The sequence below is a fragment of the Nyctibius grandis genome, chromosome 2 (assembly GCF_013368605.1).
Source record: "Nyctibius grandis isolate bNycGra1 chromosome 2, bNycGra1.pri, whole genome shotgun sequence".
Classification (NCBI taxonomy): Eukaryota; Metazoa; Chordata; class Aves; order Nyctibiiformes; family Nyctibiidae; genus Nyctibius; species Nyctibius grandis.
Window position 1 is genome coordinate 28,689,227 of NC_090659.1, and position 18,946 is coordinate 28,708,172.

General features: G+C 39.6%; 1 protein-coding gene across 1 annotated transcript; it reads left to right on the top strand.

Moving 5' to 3' along the window:
- Nucleotides 1-1,431: 1,431 nt before the first annotated feature.
- LOC137675799 (myelin transcription factor 1-like) lies at nt 1,432-10,710 on the top strand. The gene is made up of 6 exons (XM_068422021.1): nt 1,432-1,446; nt 4,874-5,197; nt 5,416-5,455; nt 6,768-6,856; nt 7,904-8,111; nt 9,037-10,710. Exons 1-6 carry the CDS (start codon nt 1,432-1,434, stop codon nt 9,078-9,080), a joined length of 720 nt encoding a protein of 239 aa, XP_068278122.1. The 3' UTR covers nt 9,081-10,710.
- Nucleotides 10,711-18,946: the final 8,236 nt, after the last annotated feature.

Here is an 18,946-nt window from a genome sequence, read left to right on the forward strand (position 1 = left end):
GATACCATAACCCTTCCCTTCTGAAATGCTTATTATGAACAGCCTGGCTGCCAGAGCTCAGTTTCCATAAAGTATGCAGGAGGGATCCACAATGAAACAGTGAAGGCAATATAGAGAAACCTAGTTCCCAGGTGTCATTTGAGCACGGTCTACCATGAGACATGTCTGCAATCTTTGGTGTGACTGTCTTTCAGCCAGAGCATGACACCAGGTGAGACAGTGGTATGGAAGAGAGTGAAAATTTTTCCCTTCTCTTCTGTAGACGTAAGACCACATTTTTATAGAGCATTCAGAAAAGAAATGTCTTTATTCTGTATTGATCTGCCTGAAGAAAACCCAGCTGCAGCCATTTTAGCAGAAGACAGTTATACCCACTGGCGATATTTTTGCCAAAACTGTAATTGAGTAAGGTTATTCGTCCCCTAAAGCTTGATACAGCAGATTTATCTTTAAGAATGTCTTGTTATGAAGGTCTAGGTTTAGAGGGAAACCAGTGTAAGTGCATGCAAAAAAAATAAGCAAACAAAACAGTTACACAAAATCTATATGGTCTGTTAGTCTGCAAGGTCATCTTTTCAAGACTGCTGTTTTGCTGTATGGATTTATTATACTAGAGTACAAAATGTTTAAGGTTGTTTCACAGTACCGACCACTTTTTTGTCCTTGAAGAAACTGGAACCTCAGGCTTAAATGAAAACTGTTTCAAGTGTTTTACTTGCATGTTCTTTACTACTGTTGACTTCCTCTGTGTGACCTTGGCCAAGTCAGCTTCTCTGTTTTGTAAGTTTAGAGGTGAAATTATTGAAGTTATTCCTACAGCATTATCTTTCTATGAATAGGGAATTTAAAGTGGGATAAGAAAATAAACCTCCTAAAGCATGATGAAAGAGAATAATGCAGATTTTATATATATATATAAAATATATACATATAGATACACTATATATACATATATACATATATATATTTCCTTTAATTAATAGCCTCAAATTCTTCAGAGATTATTTTTAATGGCCAGATGATTCATCTTTTAAAGTAAAAAGAGTATCTGTAGTATGACGTTCTCATCTCTCCTTCACTACTATTGGTAAAAACTCTCCAAAACATGCCTAGAAATGGGCAAGCGGAAATGACAGTAATAAAACTCTGACATCAGAGTTATTATTCAAAATGGGTTTTTAGAAGTTGAACAGATAGGGTGACAGCCAGAGACACCTGTGCCAAGCTGCAAATGTAGTCAGTGGAAATGTGGTCAGTCTGGGAAGCTGTTCAGTATAACAACAGGAGGTGTCTTCTCTGGGGTGAAATGAGTGTCTCTCAGCTCCACCGATTCTTTTGACGAGGAGGATGGCTCAGTTGCCTAAACAAACACATCTAGTGTGATTTTAGGTGTAGTGGGGTATCCTACATGGCTGTGAGTTGGGGTCCAGCATGATGCAGGTCTCCGTAAGCCCCATGTAGGATGTCTCAGATTCCTAGGATGTCTGAGTGGTGCTTACCAAGGGAATTCCACCAAAGATCTCTGTTAACTACAATGGCAGCTTAGATTCTCTCTCCTTTGTAGACTCCTGCATTTAGATATCTTTGTTTAGGCTAATAGGAAACATTGCCTTTATGATAGAATCCAAACCTGATACTTAATTGTAAGTAGAACCTGTGGAGTAGTACAGTGGAAGTTCATCCATTATGCAGCTGTAAAAGAGCAGTGATTTTTGTAGGCACAGGAGTTGTACATAAGTCTTGTAAATTCTATAAAGCTACTGTAAGATCTTGGTGTACCGTTTCTGAAATGCTATAACTGTGTCGATGTGGATGATATCACACTGATTGTCCTCTGTTTTTTTATTCAAGTATGCTAAATATGTGTCCACCTGATTCCGCTTACCATATGATAGGCAAATTCTAGAATGCTGACAGTAATTTTCTACTCTGTTAAAATGTTGTTTTATTCTTAGAATAATGCTATTCTAAGTCCCACTGATCAACGCTGGCTCTATAAAGAAGCATAAAAAAGGTATTTTTAAATGTTATTCTATGACAACTTTCCTAGCCATTTGGAGCATTTAGTTCTGATGAGATTTTCACCAAATTTACAAAAAAAAAAGTGTCCTTCCTTCCTATCTTTTTTAATTTAGCACTAGACTGTGCTTCTAGGAAGTATTTATTAACAGCAAGTTCTGGTTTTCTTGGTTACATTCAGTAGATTTAGCTGCCAGCTTAATGAGAATTAGAGAGTGCTGTTCCTCATTAGACACCTTATTATCTGTGCAGGAGGAATGGCTTTGAAAGGAAATAAGCTCTGCATTTCTTAAATTATGTTTTGAATATTTAGATGAGGAGGAAAACAGTTGTCGGTGGATAGAAAGCTGGAGATCAAGTGTGCTTAGAGATGAGGCTAGAAGTATAGGTCATTCCTGAGATTGGATTGTGTAACTGAAAAGGTGAGGATTGGAAGAAGAGCTTTTTTCATATCAGTTCGACTTTGGGACTGATTTTCATGTGAATGTGTCATGACTCTTTACTATGTAATTAGAAGTTACTCCATCAGAACTCAAATCCTAACTACTTTTATTGCCCACACTATATGGAATGTCAGTATTGTTGTTGTTAACTGCTTGACCAGTATCTCCATATCAGCAGAGCTAGAGATACTTACATGTGCTTATAAAGTGGGATAAACATTCTCAGTAGTTCAAAGCTGGACTAAACTCTTTTTTTACATTTAGCTGTCTTTACACATTTTGCTGTGTTTTGTAGATACGTGTTACATAGTGCATACATGCCCTACTAATCTTAAATTTCTTCCAGTGTGAAATGGCTAGGTTGAATCCCTTCCATAGGCCATAACTATGCTGAACATCTGTGAAGGCTGTTTTAATTTTGAAGGAACCAAAAAAAGAAAATTCTGGCTTTCTCACAGATGCCTAAGTAGTTCCATGTCAATCTGATACTCCTCTGGAAGACTGTCAGTATTTTATCCAGTGGAGGTTTTTTACATTTTTTACAATGACCAAATCCTGTGCATGTGTTATCTCTAAACACTTCTGTACTGAAGCGTAGCCACAGTGCTACCATTCAAGTCTAAGATAAACTATACCAATGATAAATAACACCACTTCCAGAGGAATTTAGATGAAAACATTTACAGTTTTTATTATTCATTGTTCCTCAGATATACTGATATGTAAGAAGCAACATTTTCTCAGTTCCTAGAAGGTGGAAGTATTATTAGCTTTTGCTTTCCATCATAGATGCCAGAATATATTATAGAAGAGTCAAGTTTGTCGTGTGTCATGTTGCACTTCATAATCAATTTTCTCACTAATAGAAAAAAAAAATGAAGAACATTTCAGAAAAAGATCACACCCTTCTGAAACTGGCTGTCATTTTCCTCCTACCTGTTTACCTGTTGGAAGTGCCAGGAGACAGAACTCTTACAGTGGTTCCGATAACCGAAAGGGTTGTCAAGCATTGGAATAGGCTGCCCGGGGCAGTGGTGGAGTCACCATCCCTAGGAGGGATTTAAAAGCCATGTAGATGTGGTGCTGAGGGACATGGGTTAGTGGTGGACTTGGCAGTGCTGGGTTAACGGTTGGACTCAATGATCTTAAAGGTCCTTTCCAACCAAAACGATTCTGTGATTCTGTGTGAATGTCTGTGGTATCATTGTGATTCTTAATTACAGGTGTGCTGTTGTGCTTAAAGGGGCTGAAAGCTTCTAAATAAGGTCCAAAAATACTTTGCTACACAGTTAACTCACCCAGTAGAGTACAAGACAGGAAAACAACTAACCTATTAAGCTTTTGCATACCTCTAACATTCTTGGCTAAGCAGCCTTGTGTTCCAGCCTCTAGAAACATTAGCTAATGGTCTCCTCCTGACTAGCAAGTTACCTTCTGATGAGCATGAGAATAGTCATTGTGGAGACAACAAGCAAAAATGCAAAAAAGTAAGAGGGAGTAAGGAAAATATTGACAAAAGATAGGAGACAGCATTTGGACCCAAGTATACAAAGGTATTCAGAATAAGACCCATTCCTGTAACACACTTTCAAAAGAGCACGCAGGTTGTTCACACCAGTTCCCATCATGACCTATGTTGCAGGGGAACCAAAGTGTTTTGTTATTCAAGTTTCTTTAACATAGAATACTGGTTTAATACCTATATTTCAATCTATTGTAGAAGAAAAGCATCAGAATGCGAACATGTAATAGTACATCTGGGCACGCTGATGCAATGATAAGGGCTTGCTTGATTTGACCTCAGAAGTCCATATTTTATGCTGTTGTAAATATATAAACGGCATAGTAACGGCAATCTGATTGAATGGAGTAATAAGGGTATAATTGATTCTTTTTTCTACACATTTTTACAAAAATAGCATTTTTGTTTTTTTAAATTTATTTTATAATACTCCTGGCTATTTTATTTTACTATATTGAAGTTTTATCCTAGGCTGAAACCACCTTAAATCCAAATTACAGTGTCTGTATTGAATCAGATGAATCAGAACATTGTATCTGGTATTGTTTTAATAATTTTCTTGGGAAATAGATTTTAATGATTTTTTTCAGTGTTGGAATTACTACAGCTTGTGTTACTTATGTATATTTCAAGCATTTAAAGTAAGTATTTTGTTTCCAAAAAAAAAGTTTGTTGTCATTGCTTTTCCATTAAGGAGACATGTTAGCAAAACGTAAGTCAGCTGCACTCCTAAGGTTCACTGGAGGTCTGTTTTTTTAAAATCTATTAAAATTAGAAAACCTTGAATGAGGGCTCTTGTCTTTGTCCTTACTCTATCTACTCCTTGGAACATTTTCTTTTGCGTTTTCTTGTTCTTAGTCAAATTATGATGTATGATGAACTGGTGTAGGATGAGGACCATGATATCATTGTGCAGCACGAATTTCAAAATCACATTTTGGCCATTTTGTCAAAGGAACAAAACTTGTCTGGGGATGAAGAGACAGATGATGATGATGATGATGATGAAGAAGAAGAAGAAGAAACAGAAGAAGAAGAAGAAGAAGAAGAAGAAGAAGAAGAAGAAGAAGAAGAAGAAAAAGAAGAAGAAGCAGGAGGAGAAGGGGAAGGAATAGAGAAAGAAGAGGAACCAGAGGAAAAATATGAAAAAGAGAAATATAGTAAAACACCTGAGGGAGAGAAAAGCAGTAATACCACAGTGCAAGCTGTAGAGGTAAAAGCATTTACTCCTATTAAGTTATTGATCTCTGAAAGATTTTGGTTCTCTAACTTAAATTAGTTTGAGTAAATGTGTAGCTATCTTGGAAATGCAAAGTTGTTGTTTGGGGTGGTTTTGGTAGAGGGAGGAACAAATATGTAGGTGTTAATAGTTAAATATTTTATTTTTTAACAAGTTTGAAGTCTAGATTTCATTGTTTTGTCTCTCTATAGACAGAAGAGACTACTCAGAAAGAGACCATCACTCAGCAGGGTAAGAATACAATTCCTAAGAACTGGACCATTACAGACATTCTAAAAAAAATTAAAACATTTCAAAAGATAAAACTTTTCTAAACAATCTTTATTATTAAAATGCTGAACAATACAGTTATTGTCAGTAGTTGGTAAAGCAGTTCTTGAGAGATGATGAAATTTGAGAGGCAAAAAAAAATTACTAATTGTTAATGATTTGAAAGAAAAAAATACTTTTCCCAGTCAGGTATTGGAGGAAGTCCACGAGAAGGACTTTCTCTTAGTAGGACTATATCTTACTTGCTAAGAGCAGTTCTAGTTGTGTGATGACAAAGTAATGGTAATTGCATTATCTCTCAAGCAACTTCTTTAGGTGCCATGTTTCTTCACTTCAACAGAGAAGCTTGTCAAACGTCTTTCTCATCTCTGTCAACTGACATTTCCTCATTACATTCACAGATTATTTTAGGTGAAATGTGGTAATTACTGAACACTGTTCAGAGATGCTGAAGATGTAAGTCTAGACGTTGCTTGTAGTTTTGATGACGGTTTGAGTGAACTGTATATTCTTGTAGAAAAGCTGGGGAGCGTGAAGTTGGGTGCCCTATATGCAAGACAAGTCAAAGATACCTTTTATTTTAGAAATTCTGGAATAATCTATAATTGTTCTTTTGAAAGGAAATAACAAATGTGGTATAAAAAAGACCACTGCCTTAATAATGAAGAAATTGTGCTGTTTATTTTCAATATAATAATGGAAATAGCTTGTCCACAATGGATACCTAAATATTTTTCCATCATCCAGTGATCTGGAAGTTTTTATATTAATTTCTAAATTTATATCATTCATACAGGGAGTATAGGAAAATTTAAACACAGGAAAATCAACTCAGATGGAAAGTTTTTCCTTTCCCAGAATTGTTTCTATGGAATAAAATTCATGCTGAACCATAACTCCTGCCCTAAAAGTCAGCTTTTCCAATTAGAATATACTTTCAAAATCAGTGTGCAAGACATTGTCTTCTGTCAGCAAGAGGAAACTATGAGTGTCAAGTCAAAACCTTTTATATAATGTCACTGCCATAAGTGTTCTGTTCTTGAAAGTCGATCATCTGGAGAATAATATAAGGGCATTATGTAAAGAGATTGAAAAAATAAAAACATTCTTGTCAGGCTGGGCATCAAGTTGAACTGAATATTCTGATTGCTTTTTTTAAGGTCCACATTTTATTTAGTGATTTTACTTCAAAAATAATTTGAAGAACAGTTTTTTCTGCTCTTAATTTGCAAGAATCAGAAGGAAGTTAATATAAAGGTTTATATTATTGTAGAGAAAGAAAGCACTGACAATCACACTGTGAACAATTCTTCAGAGAACTCTGATGACCAAATAACTGGAGGAATCATTGGGAGAAAAAAGGTACGTGGCCTGATTTTTCCTTCTGGTTTTACCAGTGACCAAAAAGGCTGTGGGCAGTTAACAAGCTGAAGCAAATACCCCAATTTACCTGATCTGCATAAACAAATAAACTGCTGAGCAACTTGTTCCTTCTGTTTAAGATTTTATTTTGTGATAAAATAACTTAAAATTGTCCAAATAATTGCTCTACTAAAATAAATCATAGTACTTCTGTCAGTAGAAATGAGATAAAGCCATTATCACCTGTTCGTGTATAGCATGCCCGTAAAAGACAGGTTGTTAATTACATCACATTTTGGTGAGGTGAAAACTTAGGACTTGATTCCTATGGGATGTTATATAAAAAAATTTCCCACCATATTTCTCTCTCAAAGCAGCAGCTGAGCTAGTTGACCTTGATTCTATTTCCAACATGCACTGATTTAAAGAGTGTGTTTATATATATATCGATATATATATGCATGTTTGAGGAGTACCTTATATGGAATTTCTTACAGGTTTAGGATCCAAAGGCTTCTGCAGAGACTGGCTGCTGTGTTTCCTGTTGAACAAAGACCTTAAGCACCAATTAACTTCGAGCACGTGTGTGGTCTCACTGACATAAAAACACATTGTCATTAACTTTAATGGGACTACACACATGTTTATAATGAAGCGTATTAAGCATTTACTGCTCTGGGGCTTTGCAGATCTGAGCCTATATTTTTGGACTTTGCCTCAGACTCTTATTTGAAAGAAACACAAATAATTGCACCACTTGCAGTATTTTGTACAAGCTGTACAGTGTGTAATTTGTCAAAATGCAATCATTTTAACTCCTCTGATTCATGTATGCTATTTTGACACATTTCAAATATTGCAGCAGAATGTTTTTCATTAACATTTTTTAAGTAGTCATTTTGTTTGGAAAAAATTATTTATTTTATACAAAGGAGAAATTTGAGACCTAAATTTACCTTGGTATATACAAAAGGCTTTGTGTTTTTTTTAACCTTGATTTCACAGCTAACTGTTTTGGGCATATTATTTACTTGTTTTTTACTTCAGTTTTCCCTGTTTAAGCGAAAGCCACTGACAGGCCAGAAGAATGTATGTAGCAGAAAGGAAGATAGATCTGGCAAGCCATTAGAGAATGAAGAAAAAGAAAAGGAAGATTTGTCTGGTGAAGACAGTAAAGATGAAAACCAGAATCATACATTGGAGAATTCCAGGGAAACTGTGACTAATCAGGACAGAAGGATAAAATCTTCTACTTGTATGTTACTCTAACACTGTTATAGCATGTAAGAATGTGAGAGTCTTAAAGCACATAGTGCAATTTTTACTTGAAAACAGTTATGACTCACTAGAGAAGCTGATGGTTACTTTTGTGATTGATATGATTGCTGTGATTTTAAACATGCAGACGATTTTCTTGATATTTATTGGAAATTTTAATAGTTGGAATTGATATGCTTATTAGCACCTTGCTGGAGTTCTGTGGCCTTAACTGTTAGTGTTGTAAAACAAAATATATTTTTTTATGTGAAAAGTTGAATACAGGTGTTTCGTGTTTTTTGCTAAATAACTTTATTCTGTTTCAGTCTACAGAGTACCATTTTCAGTATGATACTCATGCAAAATTATAATATTTGATGTAAGATATTTGGTTTAACAACCTAGGTAAGAATATTGAAGTTCACATTTTAAAGAGGGTACTCAGTTACTTAGAAATACATATGCCTCTTTCTGTTTTGACTTAGAAAAATAGCAATAAAACTTTCAAGTTAACATGTAGGCCATTACTGAGGAAGTTACTTACGTATGTGCCTAATTTAATAGATGGCAATAGTCCCATTGGAAACAGCACCTCAGAGTGGTTTGAGTAAGTAAGTAAATATCCTGTCAAAGTGAGACTTGGAGAAACCTTTCATTTCTGAGAGATGCTGAACACCTTCACTCCTGCTGAAATCAGTGGAAGCTGGTGGGACTCTCTCCTCACAGAATCAGGCCCAATAAAAACTGGACATCCTCACTGTTGTTTTGGTTGGATGCTAATCCTAAATTCTTTGAACATCCATACCTTAATGAGTCTCTACTGAAGCTTTTCTTACAGGAAAATAATGTAACCAGAGTTACCATGGCATACATTGGTATGACAAAGAGATCATTATGGGCTAAATATTCATGTTTTTTCTCAGGCAACCTGGCTTTTCTTCAGATGGAGACTGAGCAGCAGGAGTAATGAATCCCGTTACTGGTATGGATGAGCAGAATGTTTGATTTTTAATTAGTCCAAGAAGCAGAAGTGACAAACTGACTATTCCAATTACCAACATTCCCTCTAAATGAAATTTGATTTCTGAAAACTTAGTTCAGGTGAATAAGAAATATAACCCTTACCATGATCAATCCGATCCAGGGTCTGTGTTTGCCTCTTACGAAAATATGCTTAATTTTTTATGAATATACACAAGCTGTAGCGTAAATATAAAATAGAGAATTATTTCTAAACTGAGTACTTTTCAGAATACTTTACAAGGGACAGATGATCTTTGTAGAAAACCTAGGAAAATGTTATTTAATTTCACTAACGTACGAACACATTTTAATATGCCTTTGGCCATATTGTGCCTTTGGATGATCAGTTTTCCTAGTTTCAGAGTTGCTTAAATTTTATATAACATAGTCAGAAGTGTCTGGAGTTGTTTTTGACATAGAGGTTGATTCAGGTGAAGGCTTTGCCCCTATAAGTATGGCAGGTGCCCAGATTCTTTCACAGGGCCTCCTCTTTGCTATAATAAACATCATACTAAAACCCTGTATGCTTGGGTCGTCCTTTGCCAGAGTTAATTAAGATCCTTTTGTTTCTGTTGTTTTTCTTTGGGCTGCTCTTGAGTTCTTCAATGAACCTTACATGAGCTTTTTTTTTCTGCCAATCTGTGTTATATTTACATATTTTCTTGTCTTCCTGAATGCACATATAGTTTCTGTTCTACTTGGATACTGTTGTGAATAGTAAAGAAGTGGAAAAGGAAAAATAAATAGTGTCCTCATTAATTTAAATAAGCTTTAATTATTTTTTAAGAGGAGATCAATCACAGAAATTGTTACTGTAAGGACAATTTCTTTTTTTAAAATGTGAACTAATTCAGTGAAAAATATTACTATTAAGTGGGAATTACCCTTAAATCTAACACTACAGAAGTTTATGTAGTGGATTCTAAACTGCTGTACATCAAAGGAGTTTCAGGGACTTGTACATTTATCTGGTCCATACACTTCACTTAAGAAGTAGGAGCAAATTAATCCATTCAGATGTCTTTTTTACATGTCCTCCTCGATAATAAACAAATAAAATAAGATATATGTACATATGTATTAATTTAAAGGTTTTTTTTTAACAAGTTCACAATTCTTATGATAAAAATGTAAGGGGGTTTTATTACTGTCAGGCTTTCATCAACTGTTTAGTAGCAAAAAGTAGTAGAAACATTTATAGTACATTTTTCTCTGTTTTTTCTTACTTTCCCAAAGATAACTGTATCAACTTAAATCTGTATTTCTAGCTTTCACAGCCCTGTCATACAAATGAGATGGTGCTTTAGAATGGCTGGTTTTTGAAACCGTCACCGTGGAGGGTGCCAGCAGGCAGAGCGTGTGCTCTGCGGCGGGGTGACTGCTGCCTCCCCTCCGGCCCTGGGGCCAGGCAGGTTCCTGCCCCTGGCCCCTGAAAAGCAGTTACAGCTACTCACTCTGCATCAGATTTGCTGACTGAAAATTCTCAGAAGACTCGATGTTTTCTGGCATATCGCTTTTGGCGTTAAAGTACTCTGGTACCTTGACATGTTTAGATAGTGTATTTTAAAAGTTTTGGAGAGAGTATGTATGTTTGTAAAAATACCAAGATGGAAAAATAAAATCACTTGTGTATTTCTCAATGTATACATAGATGTTCAGTTGTCACATTCTGGTACATAAATGTAAGTTTAGAGATACATCTTTGCTCTAAAAAGAACTGCTCTTTGTTCATCTTGCATACATATATAACATACATATATATACACATACCTATATACACTGATACATATATGTGTATATATACATTTACTAAGATACATATATAGAGAGACATATGTATGTATGTGTGTATGTTTCTGAATGATCAAACATGTAACCTGACCTCCTGAAATTTCCATTTCATGCATATATTTACATATGCATGTTTACTGATTTCCAGGAAGCACAGGATTCATTTGTGCAGCTACCGTTCCTATGCAAGTTTGTGATGACTGCAGTAGAAAAGGAGAGAACGTGCTGTTTAGACAATATTTTATATACCCAAAGATAATAATAATGTATCAAATGAACTTTGTGCAACTTTTTCCTTTTTCTTCCAGGAAATAGTTGTATAATATGCAAACTATGGCCAATCTTTGTCCCTGGGGAAGATTTTAAGTCATGCTGTTGACATTAGGGTAATTGAAGTAAATTGAATTAATATCACAATAGTAAACCACTGTAAGTCCTGATAATCATGTATATACAAGCTAATCTTGCATGATTATTGATAAACTAAGTAGGGGTTCACGTAAATTGTACTCATGAGTAAGACGTTAACTTCTCCAGCTTTTGACAACTGGCTTTTGACATCTAGCATTTTTGACATTTGCTTAGTAGATTAGAAATGCTTTCTTGCACGCAAGGCCTGTTCTGGACTCAATTTCTGTTGAAATTGCTGGCCAGGCTCCTTGCTGACCCAGAAAGGGGTGGTTCTTAAAGCAACATGGTTACACTACCACTACCCATACTGCTATCACTACTCTCTACATCTAATAGCCCCAGGTGAAGGAGTAACACTTCACTCAGACTTATGACATGCACGTAGCAGCATAGGTGCTTAACAACACAGAAAAAAAAAATGTTCCAAAAATACCTAAAATATCTGAATTAGCAGTAGAAAGGAAATCTGTTCGAGTTAGATATTAAAATCCAATATTGAGCACATTTTAAAATACGCAAATGTTGTATAGGAAAATGATAACCATTTACTGCACCCTTGGACTATTTTCTCTCTTTAAAATATAAACAAACTCTCTAAATTCCCTCAGAGTGTTTTTTTAGGAGCTATATTATTTACACTATTCACTACTCACAGGGTTTCACAACATTTTCACATTCTGTTATGTCTAAATTCCTTTAAGAACATAAATAGTGTCCTGGTTAAGTGTGATGAGGCCACTATCAGTGGTGAGAATAGGAGAAATTAATGCTTTGTTAGTAGGTCTGCTTTGCTCAATATCTCATACTGATGAGGTCTCAAACTTCATGCCTCTTTACCTTCTAAGATGGTGTTCAAATTACATTTTAAACATACTATATAGTTACTGGTCTCTTTTTTGGGACCAGGTGTTAATGACTCAACAAAAACATTGCAAAATCTAAATCTGGCTAAACTGTTGTTCATTTATTTGTACATAAAGAAATCTTTCATTTTCAAGACCATTCTCATTTGATGTCGAAACAGTTTAGACACAGCTGTTTCCAGTGACGCTCATCAAAAGCTGAAGAGATACTAACAGAATTTTAAGAGATGTTAGCAGCTTTTAAAAAAATAAAAATACAGAGGTTTTGTTCTTCAGTATATCTATTAAACATTAAACCGTGTATCTGCTGATATACCAGATATTAGTCTTAAAAATATTTATGCATCAGTCAATATCTAAGATGCAATATTGTCTTCCTCAAAAAATTCCTAGTTTGCTGGCTGCCTAAGACACTCTGTGAGCAGGACACACGCACCCCGTCAGATGGAAGGGGGAAAAGGCAACTGGTTCTCGAAGACTTGCTACATATGTATGCTATGCATATGCTACGTATGTGCCTGACTTGGACTTTCATGTTGAAATTTTCCATAGCAAGGTTTTTGGTAGTGGAGAAATTGAGGGAAAGTTAGTCTAGCCATCTCCTTTATGCCATTGCTGGAAGGGAGGGCATGAGGCCACCAATGACTGAGAAGACCCAAGGAGACTGCTTCAAATCACTGATGTAGGGAGCACATGAGTGCTCAGGGATGGATCATGCAGACAGAGAGTGCTGCCCTGAAAAACACCTAATTTCCCTTAAGTATGTTATTTCTACAGCCAGGGCAGCATGTTCTTTTGCATTTTTTGTCAAAGAGTGTGTCATTAAGGTTTAGATCTGACCTAAGAAAATTATTAGGAATTTAACTTAAGTTTATTATTTCACGCAGGAAACTATTTTATCTCTGTGATTTAAGCTTACAGAACAAGAATTTCCATTGGTCTACATCCTTCTGACACTTTTAGCCCGTGATGCCTCCTTGTAGGCGGGCCTCTAGTGTTTCCTTTCTGTCTGTCATCTTTGGAAAACCAGCTTTCTACTAGAAAACATTAATATATAACTTAAAACAGCAAAATGAGCGAAGTCTCTTTGACAGGCATGCTATCTGCAGTGGAGATGCCTTTTGAAAACAGCACTGCGTGAAGCACCTACTCTGCATGAACTGAAGCACATGTGCTGGCAGTGGGGTTTCACAGGCATGTGCTGACAGCAGCAGCATGGTAAGGCTGAGGAATTTTGTCTATCATTCCCCAGACAGTTCTCTACATGACACACATCCACCTGCCTCTTTCTGACCATGTCTTCCTCTGACTCTTTTTTTGCCTTTTTTTTTTATCTCTCAGTGCCTCCAGTTCCTCACCGCAGCAGTGCCCACAGCAGAGCTCCTCTTCCTGCCCCTTATCTCCACAGGTCAATCCCAATCTTTGCTTCCATTTCAGTCTCCTTCTCCAAGACTCTCTGTCAGAGCTTCAGAAATGTCCCCACACTGGAGTGCACCCCACCAGCCCACAAGCATGCAGAATGCCCCCAGAGTGGGATGCTAACCAGGGACCAGCATCCTAGCAAAGTTCATACGCAACAGCCTGGCATCCAGAGGGAAAAAACTGGCCCTAGGAGCTGGCAGTTACAAGCAGCTGGAAGGAGGGTCTGATAACAGCAAACACTGAGCAATGAATAAGTATTTTTAAATGTTGCTGCCACTAAGAAATTCATAAACTTCAAGAATTGTAAGAATTGTACAGAAGAATTGCATTTATTATTATTACTATTAATTATTATTATTATTATTTTAGGGATGTCTCTATTTCTGCAGATATTTACATAAGTAACTCGAAATATTAGAGCATTCTCATTCAGTGAGGCTATTCACTGGGCTAAAAACACTGTGTGGTTTGGATTGGGCCCCCAGTTTGTCATCCTCTTGTCATGACTAATCAAATCTCAGTTGGGGCTTCCAAAATTTAATTACACACAGCTGGGTTGTTGGGTTATTTTTTTTCCTTATCATTCTTTTACTATTTGGAGAAAAATTATTAGATTGTTAAACATTATTAAAAATTGTACTTTAATGAATTTCTCCCCTCCATCAAAAGCTGTATTTTTGTTATCACTGTAATTATAGTTAAGTGACAGCTATTCTGGTACAGAGTAATGAAATTATACTTCTGAATTGCCATTAAAAAAAAGCATGAAAAAGAAATTATGTGCTTAAATTAACTCCTTGGCATAATGAGAATATATCTTTAAGTCTCCAACAGCACTTAACTTTGCTTTGGGTCTTGCTGTTTATTCAGCTAAGACATTCTCACATACTTTCATCCTATACGCTTGCTTAATTTCAGTTTTGAAAGTTTTCTTTATTTAATCTGGGACTGCATTTCATTTACCTCTGAACAGTCAAAAACTGTGAACCTTCAATGAAAAGCATGCTGATTATTTCTTGTGTAATGCCAGTAGTGCCTGGAACTCCACATAACCACAAGCTTAAATATCTGGAATTTTTTCTACGAAACTTGAAAGCTGAACTGTGAGGGAAAAATGACCAGGACTATGCTTTCAAATTCAGTAAATGTGACATTTGTTTAATACATTCCTAGTTCAAAATGCTTTCTCCTATTAAAAAGTCCCTTAAGAAAACTACTTTACAAAAATCTAATTTGTATTACAAATTCAAAGAAGTTTTTTAAAGATGCCTTGAACTTCTCTTTCAAGCCCAAATCTTTTGGATGGTTTTACATAGCTGTCATTCTAACAAAGATGTACAATAAGGGCTACATTGCATAGAGAAACTCCAGAGCCAACTTGCATCTGAATGAATGCACACCTCAGTATTGTCATGTTTACAAGGCTAATTTCAAGCAGTCCACGAAGGATATATTCACACTGCTAGTTATGCTCGCACTGGCATCTGAACTTGAGCTGTAACTTGCAGACTATGTAAACTCTTAAATCTCTTGCCTTTCTCAGGGCAGCCAGAACAGTCCAAGAGCTGGATGCTAGAGGAAAACCAGCATCCCAGGCGATGCTCACACACAATCCCATCCAGAGCTCACGCACAATGCACATAGTAAGCTTTGCAGAAACCCATGCAGTCGACAGCCAAGACTGAAAACACCCATGGTTAAGCTGTTTGAATGGATGGAATCGTGCCTACGCAACCAGGAGCAACACAAAAGCAGTTTAAAAACTCATCGAATACAGTGAATCAAATGGGATGCATGCCTGTGCTAATTTGGACACCACAGCAGCAGTTAACTGATTGCAGCTACTACTGACGACTTAGCTTCTCACACTGAGAGGTGAACCAGACAAGGAGGATTTGTCACCACCGCCAAGTTTCTGTACTGTGGCAATGCAGTTTTAAATGGCTAGAAAAGGCTACCCAAGAGGGGCTGTGAGCCCTGTGGTTTGGACCATATTGGGACAGCTGATGGAGAAGCTGCAACTGCATCAAGACTTCTGCTTGCAGCGGCTTCTTGTACAATGCTATCATACTAGGACAGACCTTACATTCTTAGGAAGAATGTCTAAATGAAGGCCAGTGTTTTGGAAACGGGCAGTGAAGAGGACATACACAGAGAGAACGCAAGAGCTATCTGACCCATTAAGATCTGCTTCAGGTACCTCTATTGTTCCAGCACATTCGAGTGCTGAACTTTTACCAAAGCGTTGTAGCACAGCTAAACTACAGGAGAGCATCACAATGTATTACAGATTTTTAACCTTTTACTTTAATCTTTTCTATGATCTTTGTGCCAATAATAATAACCTGAAGCGCTCCTTTTTCCTTATTTTCTACTTTCAGAGTAGTGTTAGTCTTTTTAATCTCTCCTCACATGGAAATCTAATCTTTCCTTAGGCTGTTAAAGTGCAATGGCTCAGATGATGCCACTGTAGCTTTTGTTACACTCTTTTATTTTAAAATCAAGGTGGTCAAAACTGAGTATCAAAGCCCAGGATACTCAGGCTGCATCTGCACTGGGCAGAGCATGATCAGCTTGGAGAAGAGCTGGTGCTGAGGACCCAGTGCCTACCCATACCCATCCAGGTACCTGTGGGTGTAGAAGGTGCACTTCCTCCTGTGCATGTTTCAGTCTCAGACACCAAACATAGTGGATTCCAGTGGGGAGGCACACTTCAGGTGCACTCCTGATCCAAATGAAAACTCTGATGAGAAGTAAATGTTTTGGAGAAAGCTCCCAAACACAGCACCCACGCAGATTTTTACTCTAATTACCAGCAAGATCCCATTTCTTTCTTAGGCCACTTTGGTATAGCCAGCCTCAAAGGTTGGCAAAATTGGCACCTCTTCTTTTGTTTCCAAACTAACATTTCCCCTTGAGATGACAATCCCCCCTCTGAAAACTGGTGTCCCTTATTTTTAAATATTCCTTTACTGACTCAATAGTATTTCCCTGTTTCTCCATGCTTTGTTGCAAATAGTGCAACACGCAGGCGGGACCCTAGGAACTCCCTTGGGATCTCTCCCCCCTTAATGCCCCAGCGTGCAAACTCTTTACAGGTGGCACACCAGCTGGGAACAGGGCTCTCCCGCACCTTTGGCGGTTTATAGTGCACATTAGATGCTACCTCTAATGGTCAGAAGTGAAAAAAACCCAATACCCAAACCTAGCTGTAGTCAAGCTGCAGGGTTGACAGATCTCAAATCAAAAGCCTTGGAACATCTGATGCTCTGCCTGAAGCCCTCGCTTCCGTAGGTTAGGACTGATTGGGGAATTCGCTTTCATCTGGAAGGTGGAAAAAAGCCTCTAGTCTTTGTGGTTATGGAAGACAGCCTGAGAATGTGACCCCACAACACCCTAACAGCTCAAAAAGTTAATGGGAAACGTGAAGACTTCAAACTTTTTTTCTTAATCTTATGACTTGAGGATCTGACTCATGATTTTTGAACGTTTCGGGCTGGCCATCTGCAAACTGCTGAGCAACTGGAGCAGTTAATCTTGGAAAGCACAGTCCGTTTCCCTGCACTGCTGCCCGCAAAACTCTCCAGGCCTGCGCCAGCAGCCACTGCCACCCTGGATGGGACGTGAGCCGGCAGCGGTGTGCTTTCCCTGCGTGGTCCCACGCTGCCGGAGAAGGGACTGGAGCGAGCACAGCTCGTCATCCCCATCATGCCCTGCTCAAGCGGAGCCCCAACAGTGGCAAAGGCAAGAGGGTGCAGCCAGGGCTAGCTCCCTCCCAGCCTTGGGGCGGACAGAGGGGACACTGTCCCGGCCAGCTCGGTGCCCTGGTTGAGGTCGGGACGGCGCAGCAGGTCGGGGCACACGGCACCGGGCGGGGCACCCCAGGCCACGCACCCGGGCGAGGGACCCTACACCTCTCGCCGGGCCAGGGCACTGCCGGGCCGTTCCCGGAGGCCACGTCGGAAGGAACCGTGGCCGCCGCCCGCGGGCGGGAGGAGCCCCTCGGGGGACAACCGCCGATCACACCGGCGCCAGAGTCCCGGGGGATGGGGGGGGCACCGCGTCCCTCCCAAACGCCCGAGCCCCCTACCGCCCGCGGCCGCCGCCGGTCCCGGCGGGAGGCGAGGAGGGGCGGGGCGGGCGGCGGGAGGAGGAGGAGGAGGAGTCGTCTCCGGCGGCGCCCGGGAGCCCGCTCGGAGAATGTCTCCGTCCCACTCCTCCTCCTCCTCCGCCTGCCCCTTTGCCGCGCAGCCCTCAGCCGGGAAGGGCCGCTGCCGCCGCCGCGCAGCATGGGGAGCTGCTGGCTGCGCCTCGCCGCGCTGCTCGCCCTGGGCGCCTGCCCCAGCCTGGCGTACGAGGGTAGGGAAGGGAAGCGAAGGGGGCGGCGGGGGCCGGGGAGCCCCCCGCGGCGGGGCACAGCTGGGGGGGGGGCAGCGGGGAGCGCGGCGGCGGAGCCGTCTCCTCCCGCCGGGCAGGGGGCCGCTGCCCGCCCGCGGCCGCGCCTGGGCCCGGGGCGGCGGTGGGGGTGGCGGAGGGGTGCGCCGTGGTGCCCCCCGGGAGGCGTCCGGCCGGGGAGCCCTGGAGGCGGGGTGCCTCGGTGCTGGCGCCCCGCCGCAGCGCTGTGTCTCGTCCTCCAGCTTGTCCTTCCCGGGGCTCGTCCCGGGACGGCCGTCAGCTCACATGGAGCCTCATCCTCAGTTTAGAGCCCCGGGTTATCAGGCGCGATTAAAACTTTTATCTGCTTTGGGTTTAACCACGCGGAGTGCAGGCTGGTGGTAGCCCGTCGCATTTTCACGTTGGGCGTCGTGTTTGCATCCCCGTGCTGTTATCCTGGCAAGCTTACAGAAGACTGAGAAAGGAGAAGACACCCGCTCAAAGTTGCTTAAGTAGAAGAGAGACTCTGTGTCGTCCTTAATTGTAAAGAGGGGGCGAGTATATGTCTGATCTGCCAGCCCTGGCTCCAGGACCTTGGCGCTTACAAGTCTTCCACCAGTTTCTGTTGCCCGTGACTGCGCACACAGAAAGCTAATCCCAGTTTTCAGTGTGAAAAATGAAAGAATAAATCTGTCAGTGTCCTTATGCTCCTAGTAATTAAAAAAAAATGTATGCTTATGCTATTTCACTTATAATTATTTGCATTTGCTTTAGCAAAATTTGAAATAAGCTCAAATTTAGGCCCATTTCCATGGCAAAAGGAAATTGGTGTGTAGATCTGCCCGTTTTAAAGCAGCTGCATCTTGTCAGATTAAACATTGCTGACTTGGGGGACATTGCAGGTAAAGCCAGTTTAAACTGGCATGCAGTGGTGGTTTAACAGGTGTAG

Bases quoted from the DNA above. Each gene is read 5' to 3' on its own strand.
- LOC137675799 (XM_068422021.1), top strand. The intron at 5,198-5,415 runs GTAAAAGCATTT...GTCTCTCTATAG, and splicing joins CCACAGTGCAAGCTGTAGAG to ACAGAAGAGACTACTCAGAA. The intron at 8,112-9,036 runs GTATGTTACTCT...GTTTTTTCTCAG, and splicing joins AAGGATAAAATCTTCTACTT to GCAACCTGGCTTTTCTTCAG.